The 9,385-nt window shown below is 45.5% G+C and overlaps 1 protein-coding gene across 1 annotated transcript; it reads left to right on the top strand.

Annotated features, from left to right (window-relative positions):
* Positions 1-954: 954 nt before the first annotated feature.
* Positions 955-3,094, top strand: LOC117062347 (serum response factor-binding protein 1-like). The gene is given in 1 exon segment (XM_033175790.1): positions 955-3,094. A coding segment is annotated over 1 exon segment (1,290 nt). The 5' UTR covers positions 955-989; the 3' UTR covers positions 2,280-3,094.
* The last annotated feature ends 6,291 nt before the right edge of the window (positions 3,095-9,385 follow it).

The following is a 9,385-nucleotide window of genomic DNA, read 5'->3' on the forward strand; positions in this document are numbered from 1 at the left end:
GTGATCTCGGCTCACTGCAACCTCCGCCTCTCAGGTTCAAGCAATTCTCCTGCTTCAGCCTCCCGATTAGCTGGGACTACAGCACACGCCACCCCACCTGGCTAATTTTTTTATTTTTAGGAGAGATGGGTTTCACCATGTTGGCCAAGCTCCTCTCAAACTCCTGACCTCAGGTGATCCACCTGCCTTGGCCTCCCAAAGTGCTGGGATTACAGATGTGAGCCACCGCACTCGGCCTTTCACCAGGTTTTGAGTGCTTACTAGGTACTCAACTTTTCAGTAAATATTAAGCACCTACTATGTGCTTCTACCAAGTGCTTATGAACAAGTGTGCAGCGCCTATTTCTGTGGCAGCCTTTTGCCTGCATCTTATTTAAATGTGAAAGCAAGGGGGTGAATCTCCAAGCTCTGACCTGGGTGGAGGCACGGGCCCTAGCAAAGGGTGCACACCTGACTAAGGATGGGACAGGGAAGGTGGCGTCCTCTTCTCTTGGTGCGCTGTGACCCAAATGGCCAGAGGGAGAATGAGCAGGGTGGAGGGGGGCTCAGGCTAAGGGCAAGATAGAGCGAAGGGCAAGATGGACGACCAGGCCACCTGGGCGCGGGAGGTCGCTGAATGGTCTGAATGTTCATTTTTTTTTGAGACAAGAGTCTTGCTCTGTTGCACAGGCTGGAGTGCAGTGGCGTGATCTCAGCTCACTGCAACGACCACCTTCCAGGTTCAAACAATTCTCCTGCCTCAGCCTTCAGAGTAGCTGGGATTATAGGCACATGCCACCACACCTGGCTACTTTTTGTATTTTTAGTAAAGATGGGGTTTCGCAATGTTGGCCAGGCTGGTCTCAAACTCCTGACCTCAGGTGATCTGCCTGCTTTGGCCTCCCAAAATGCTGAGATTACAGGCGTGAGCCACCTCACCCGGCTAATAAATAATTTTAAAAGTGACTATTGACGTGCAGGCAGCGGCGGATCATATTCCTTCATCTACCATGGCTCAGCCGGGAACTCTGAACCTCAATAACGAGGTTGTGAAGATGAGAAAAGAAGTGAAGAGAATACGAGTTTTGGTTATCCGAAAACTTGTCAGGAGTGTTGGCAGACTGAAGTCAAAAAAGGGTACTGAAGATGCACTGTTAAAAAACCAAAGACGGGCGCAACGATTGCTTGAAGAGATCCATGCCATGAAAGAATTGAAACCTGATATGGTAACTAAATCTGCTCTTGGTGATGATATCAACTTTGAAAAAATCTGCAAAAAGCCAGATTCTACTGCAACTGAAAGAGCAATTGCCAGACTAGCAGTACATCCTCTTCTGAAGAAAAAGATAGATGTGCTAAAAGCTGCTGTCCAAGCCTTTAAAGAAGCAAGACAAAATGTTGCTGAAGTTGAGTCATCAAAGAATGCTTCAGAGGACAATCATTCTGAGAATACTTTGTGTTCAAATGATAATGGAGGTAATTTACAGCATGAAGGAACTGTTATCAGTGAGCAAAAAGTCAAAGAAACCAAAATACTGGGGAAGAAACCAACACATAATTCAAAGGAAAAAGTAGCCAAGATGGAACGTGGACCTAAAGCAGTGACTATTCCAAATTCTCCATCAAAGCCTTCAGGAAAGGATTCTGTAGTTTCCCTTGAGTCCCACAAGACACCTGCTGACCCATAGCTGAAAACACTAAGTCAAACTAAAAAAAACAAAGAATCTGATAGCTCACTCTCTAGTAACAGTGATGGCGGAGAAGAAATATGTGAAGAGGAGAAGGAGTATTTTGATGATAGCACAGAAGAAAGGTTTTACAAGCAGTCTTCCATGTCTGAAGATAGTGATAGTGGTGACGACTTCTTCATTGGGAAAGTCAGACAGACAAGAAGGAAGGAAAGTAGTTGTCATTCTTCAGTTAAGGAACAAAAACCACTCGAAAAAGTGTTTCTTAAAGAAGATACAGGTGAAACTCATGGGGATACAAGAAATGACAAAACCAAGCCAAGTACAGAAGCCAGAAAGTTAGAATCAGTGTTTTTCCACTCTTTATCTGGATCTAAAAGCTCTAGAAGAAATTACAAAGAACAGGCTCCAAAAACAAGATCACTAGATTTTCCACAGAATGAGCCTCAGATCAAGAATCAGTTTAATAAGAAGCTACCAAGAAGACTTGAAAATACAAAACAGCAGTTGCAGCTGCCTCTTCATCCTTCATGGGAAGCAAGCAGAAGGCGAAAAGAACAGCAATCTAATATTGCTGTGTTTCAAGGGAAAAAAATTACATACGATGATTGATTAGTGCCTCTTTCTGAGAACTTTTCCATCTAAAAAAAAAAAAAAAATTTTTTTTTTTTAAGACAGGGTCTCACTCTGTTGCCCAGGCTAGAGTGCGGTAGTGCAATCACAGCTCACTGCAGCCTCGAACTCCTGGGCTCAAGTGATCTGCCTCCCAAAGGGCTGGTACTGCAGGTGCATGCACTACCATGCCCTGCTTTCTCACCCCAGGCCCTGCAGCTATTACTTAAACTCATATTTGAATAAATCTCTTGGGGGGAATTATAGAATGTTTGTTTTTGTATTTCTTTTTTTTTTTTTTAAGTAAATTCAAGTTATGTTTACATAAGCCTTTCACAAATCCAATATGTACTTAAATTGATTTTTAATATCCCTCAACTGTTTCCCTTATGAAGTAATTTGGGGATTTTAGTGATCTCATATTTTCTCTTTAGTGCTTATCATGAAATGTGCTTCACTGGTTCAGCTCTGTTGTTTCCTTAAAAAGTCAATGTATATTTAAAATAATAATGGAAACATAGGAAATCATAGCTATTTAAACCAGATCACCCTTGTTAAAAAGCATTCTTGTTAGCAAATTAAAATAGTAACTTTTCTTATGGATGTACAGATAAATAAATGCTGATTTTATTATTGTTTTACGTACTTGTGATCATGTACTTTTTGATTCTAAAATAGTTGTCTAGGACACTTTTGGGATTCTTAATTATATTTTAGTTACTTAAGAAAATTGTTTAAATGTAGCAATACAACCAATAATTGGTTTTATGTTTCACTGCATATAAATATTTCCATTAAATCAAGAATGTGTATTATCTAAAAAATAAAAATAAAAAAAAAATAAAAGTGACTATTGTAGAGCGAGACTCTGTCTAGAAAAAAAGTAAAATATGATAGAAGACAGAAGGATAAGATTGTTGTGGACAGTATTTGCATCAGAGAGGCTTCAAAGAAGCTGGGTGTCTGAGGAGGACAGGTAAGGAACAGTTTGGAAATGGCAAGTAGAAAACCTACTACACCCCCTGGCCCTTAGGAGCCTGAAATGTCAGGGGAAAAGTGAAGCAGCTTCTCCCTCAGAGGGCTGCTCAGGACATGGGGTGCTCAGGGACAGCCAGGTTCATTTATTGCCAAGTGGTGAAGGGAACATTCAAAGAAGAGGATGAGGCTACAAAGACGTTTGATGGTGACAGATCTGGAGTTGCAAAGGCACAGCAGAAGAATTTGGGAAGGGGAGGGAGAGGGGCTTGATCAGATTAGCAGTGGACTCAGAGTACTGGGATCATATCCAGTATTGATGATCTATCCATGTTGGATGATCTAGAAGGCTTGTTCTTCTAGTGACTGAGGCACACATAAGCCACACATATAAGGCACGATGAGAAATCAGCCTAAACTGAACTGTGAATAGTTAGTCCAAAGGTTAGGGATGACTAACCGTCAGGATGACTGTTCTTCCCCACAAAGTAGTGGTGGTGGCAGCCATCATAGGGAGGGCCAGAAGTGCTCTCTCCGGGAGCATATGGTACGGCAGGGACTATGGGGTGACTGGTCTTAGCTTCATAACAACCTGAATGGTTGAGTCATGACCACTAATAAGTATTTACTGGGCATTTACTTTGCGTAAGACTTAACCACCCAACACTATAAAAAGCATACAGCCTGTAACCCCAGTCCTTTGGGAGGCCAAGTTGGGCGGATCACCTGAAGTCAGGAGTTCGAAACCAGCCTGGCCAACATGGTGAAACCCTGTCTCTACTAAAAATATAAAAATTAGCCTGGCATGGTGGTGCGTGCCTGTAACCCCAGCTACTCGGGAGGCTGAGGCAGGAGAATCGTTTGAACGCAGGAGGCAGAGACTACAGTGAGCTGAGATCACACCACTGCACCCCAGCCTGGGTGACAGAGCAAGACCCTGTCTCAAAAAAAAAAAAAAAAAAAAAGCATACAGCATTCTTACAGCCAGCTGAGAGAGGGAACAAGTGGTTCCAGCTATTATGTTCTGGCCTAGCTAGAAGGAAATAGAGTGTGGCTAACAGGATGGACCTTAACCTTTGCCTTATCCTATCAGAGAGGGGTGAGGTCTTTATGATGGGTCATTTAGAGGGTGTGCAACAGTCCCGGTGAAACCTGAGAGTTTTTTTCAGACATGCTGGTTCTCATGTTTAAGGATACCTGTGAACCAACCAGGTATATATATACAATTATAAGGAACTTCCCTCTTCTGATAACCAGACTGAGTCAAACGAGGCTGTCTCTGTGGGTTCTCATGGAGCTGGTTAAGAACTCATGCACTGGCCGGGCGCGGTGGCTCAAGCCTGTAATCCCAGCACTTTGGGAGGCCGAGACGGGCGGATCACGAGGTCAGGAGATCGAGACCATCCTGGCTAATACGGTGAAACCCTGTCTCTACTTAAAAATACAAAAAACTAGCCGGGCGACGAGGTGGGCGCCTGTAGTCCCAGCTACTCGGGAGGCTGAGGCAGGAGAATGGCGTAAACCCGGGAGGCGGAGCTTGCAGTGAGCTGAGATCCGGCCACTGCACTCCAGCCTGGGTGGCAGAGCAAGACTCCGTCTCAAAAAAAAAAAAAAAAAGAACTCATGCATTGGCTTCTCACAAGGCATAATAAGGAAACAAAAAAGGAAAAATACACAGATTCCTCTCCTTTCTGGAATTATCTGTATGTTCTGACTCCTGAGATGTTCATGGAAAATCAAAGTGTGTAGTAAGAATGAACTAAACAGGCCTGGCACGGTGGCTCATGCTTGTAATCCCAGCACTTTGGGAGGCTGAGACGGGTGTATCACTTGAGGTCAGGAGTTCAAGACCAGCCTGGCCAACATGGCGAAACCCCATCTCTACTAGAAATAAAAAAAAAAAAAATTAGCTGGGCTTAGCAGTGCGTGCCTGTAATCCCAGGTACTTGGGAGGCTAGGCAGGAGAATCGTTTGAACCCAGTAGGCAGAGGTTGCAGTGAGCTGAGATTGCACCACTGTGCTGCAGCCTGGGTGACGGAGCCAGACTCCACCTCAAAAAAAAAAAAAAAAAAATGAACTAAATGTCACAAACTTAATTTTATTTGTACTACTCAGGATAAGCGAGTTGTTAAGTGTCATAGTCTGGCTGAGCCATACATAACACATCACTGTATACAAAACTGACTCAGAATACACAGCTTGATAAGGCTCCTACGACATCTGTCACCCCATTGATTGCCAGGGTTGATTCAGCTGATCTGGCTGGATAGGCAGGTGTCCCCTTCCTCTCTCATCGCTCCATGTGTGTCCCTCCTAAAGCTGCATGCTAGGTCAAAGCTGCATGCTAGGTCAAAGCTGCATGCTAGGTCAAAGAGGACGACCAGCCCGATAGAGGAGGACTGGTCTTTAGTCAAGGGTATACAAGTAGCTGTGCTCCCCGGCTAGAACCTCCAAACAAGCTCTCAAGTTCCAGAAGGAAGTGAAAGAAAAAGGAAACCAAGAATGTGGATAGAGTAGTGGGGGAGGGAGGATATGTTGTGTCTGTTGGTTGGTTCCCTGTTTATAGAAAGAAGGTGAACTCCAGGAGTCTGTAGGGAAGTGTTGTGAACAGATAAAGCCAAACTATGCCTGTGTCCTTATCTATAGCTGCATAATCCCATTGGTGAGTGATCTCCATTCCATGGACTCTCTGCTGTCTCATACAAAGCATTTTGACTTAAGGATAGAAGCAAAGTGCCATGTCCTCTATGCCACGATGCTTCCTAATCCTTCACCACTCTGAGATTTTCTTGGAGCTATTTATAGCTAATTTTCCTGGGGTGACTTTTTGACCAAAGAGGAGATGGAAACTTGGTTCTTAACAGTGCTCCAACTGTGTGATTCAACTTGGCTGTATTCCAGCAAGTTCTGCGAGTTGTTAATGGAGGTAAGTGGGATGGGGAGTCAAAGGGATGCTAACTGTAGGTTTGCTTTTTCTCTTTTTTTTAAATTTGTTTGCTTTTAGAGACAGAGTGTTGCTCTGTTGCTGAGCCTAGAGTGTAGTGGCATAATCATGGTTCGTTGAAGCCTCAAACGATCCTCCCACCTCAGCCTCTCAAGTAGCTGGAACTACAGGTATGCACCAGGCCTGGCTACTTAAAAAAATTTTTAGGCCAGGCGCAGTGGCTCAAGCCTGTAATCCCAGCACTTTGGGAGGCCGAGATGGGCGGATCACGAGGTCAGGAGATCAAGACCATCTTGGCTAACACGGTGAAACCCCGTCTCTACTAAAAAAAAATACAAAAAACTAGCCGGGCGTGGTGACGGGCTCCTGTAGTCCCAGCTACTCGGGAGGCTGAGGCAGGAGAATAGCGGGAACCCGGGAGGTGGAGCTTGCAGTGAGCTGAGATCCGGCCACTGCACTCCAGCCTGGGCGACAGAGCGAGACTCTGTCTCAAAAAAAAATTTTTTTTTTATAGAGACAGGGGTCTTGCTATGTTCCTCAGGCTGGTCTCAACTCCTGTCCTCAAGCAATCCTCTGACCTCACCCTCCCAAAGTGCTGGGATTTCTGTTGTAAGCCAGCATGCCCAGCCCAGAAGATTTTCTTTCTTTCTTTCTTTCTTTTTTGAGATGGAGTTTTGCTCTTGTTGTGTAGGCTGGAATGCAATGGTGAGATCTCTACTCACTGCAACTTCCGCCTCCAGGGTTCAAACGATTCTCCTGCCTCAGCCTCCCCAGTAGCTGGGATTACAGGTGTGCACCACCACGCCCGGCTAATTTTGTATTTTTAGCAGAGACGGGGTTTCTCCATGTTGGTCAGGCTGGTCTTGAACTCCTGAGCTCAGGTGATCTGCCCACCTCAGCCTCCCGAAGTGCTGGGATTACAGTCGTGAGTCACAGTGCCCAGCCTAGATTTGCTTTCTATAGGACTTTATATTGTCATCCTTACCACCACTATTTTAACAAGCTGCTAGTTTACCTAATAAATCCTGCATGAAATAGAAATGTAGTCATTATTGGCCAGGTGCAGTGGCTCACAACTGTAATCCCAGCACTTTGGGAGGCGAGGTGGGTGGATCACAAGGTCAGGAGTTCGAGACCAGCCTGGCCAACATGGTGAAACCTCATCTCTACCAAAAATACAAAAAATAGCCAGGTGTGGTGGTGTGCACCTGTAATCCCAGCTACTGGGGAGGCTGAGGCAGGAGAATTGCTTGAACCCGGGAGGCAGAGGTTGCAGTGAGCTGAGATCACGCCACGGCACTCCAACCTGGGCGACAGAGCAAGACTCTGTCTTAGGGGCGGGGGAAAAGAATAAGTTGGAGACCAGCCTGGCCAACATGGTAAAACACTGTCCCTACTAAAAGTACAAAAATTAACCAGGCATCTGGGCAGGCAGCTGCAATCCCAGCTACTTGGGAGGTTGAGGCAGGAAAATCGCTTGAACCCGGAAGGCAGAGGCTGCAGTGAGCCAAGATCACACCACTGCGCTCCAGATCCTATTGTTGGTTTTGGTGAATGGTGGCCATAAAGTTGATCCTAGGTCTGTGGGACTCTAAAACCTACACCCTTTTAGTACACCACATAGCCTTGGTGCTGTCAACCTTGAAGTTTACCTCTCAGGAGTCAAAACTTAGAGAAATATTTATCTGAGTATCAGATAAGCCTTGGTACTTAATAACTTCTAGTCGATTCCAAAAGGAGCTTGTAGTTGGCTGCTTATCCTTACAGAGGGCATTCATTCTTTGAAATGTGTGGCAGACTTCCTCTCCGAATGGCTATAAAATATTTTGTACTTTGCTTATGTCTTGTAAAAACGCCCATTAGAATGAAAGTAATAAACCAGCCAAGCCCTGGTAACTATAGGAACCTTCCCTGTCTGCTTCCTGTTGGAGGCTGCCGAAGGACAGAGGCCTCTGACTCATGGCTGTGACCTCTCCACTCACTTTGGGTTCCTGCTGACTTCTGAATCCCACCCATCACGCTACCAAGCGATTTCTAGGGCAGCACACTGGGATTATGTACATGAGGCCCTTATCGTATAACCCAGGCAGAGGTGTGTTTGTGTACAGATCACTCAGAATTCAGAGCTCTGTCGGTTGTGAATCCAGGGCCACACCACTGCAACCCATTCCCACAGAATTCTTGAGGGTAATTCTAGGTGAGAACTGGAGTTAATAAAGCCATCTGGTCACCCCAGAAATTGTTTCTCTCTGCTCCCCTGCTGTGGTTCTCATTGCAATTGTAATTAGATAATTGAGATCTGCAAGTATTTCTGAAAGTAGAGCAGTCAGCAGAGCGCACTGGCTCCCAGTCGCCACTCAGCACTGCGAGTGTAGTCTTGGATGAGTCATTTGTCCCCCAAAGCCAGATGGGAATTCACTCTCATGCGGTTCTGGCTTGGTTTGTGAAGACTACGCTACAGATAAACTCTGGTTGTGTCGAGACGCCCTTTAACCTATCTAGGTGTTCCTCTGCCCCATCTCACAGGTGCCCAGCCCAGTGGATTCATCTGTTCACTGGCCTCACTGAGGAGTCTGCCTCATCAGCATCCCCACAGTAGGGCCCCAGTTTCTCTAGCTCTGTCCCTGGATACAATCCCAGACCTGAACTGTCTGCTAGGAAACTGTTAGAGAGACAACGTGCTAGTGAGTTACACCTCGAAGGTTAGGTATTTAGATTCTAGTAAAGGCCTTCTGGAGACAAAGTTTGTGTTTCTTTCGTTTTGTTTTGTTTTGTTCTTTGTGTGTTTTTTGCTGTTGTTGTTGTTGCTGTTGTTGTTTTTTGTTTTGAGACAAGGTCTTGCTTCATCACCCAGGCTGGAATACATTGGTACGATCTTGGCTCACTGCAACCTCCACCTATTGGGTTCAAGTGATTTGCGTGCCTCAGCCTCCCGACTAGCTGGGACTACAGGCATGCACCACCACATCTGGCTGATTTTTGTATTTTTAGTAGAGACGGAGTTTTGCCATGTTGGCCAGGCTGGTCTTGAATTCCTGGCCCCAAGTGATCCGCCCGCCTCAGCATCCCAAAGTATTGGGATTACAGGCGTGAGCCACTGCACCCGGCCACGTTTGTTTTTGAGACAAAGTCTCACTCTCTTGCCCAGGCTGGAGTCTGGTGGTACACTTACAGCTCACTACAGCTT

The sequence above is a fragment of the Trachypithecus francoisi genome, unplaced genomic scaffold, assembly GCF_009764315.1.
Source record: "Trachypithecus francoisi isolate TF-2019V2 unplaced genomic scaffold, Tfra_2.0 Lachesis_group17, whole genome shotgun sequence".
Lineage (NCBI taxonomy): Eukaryota > Metazoa > Chordata > Mammalia > Primates > Cercopithecidae > Trachypithecus > Trachypithecus francoisi.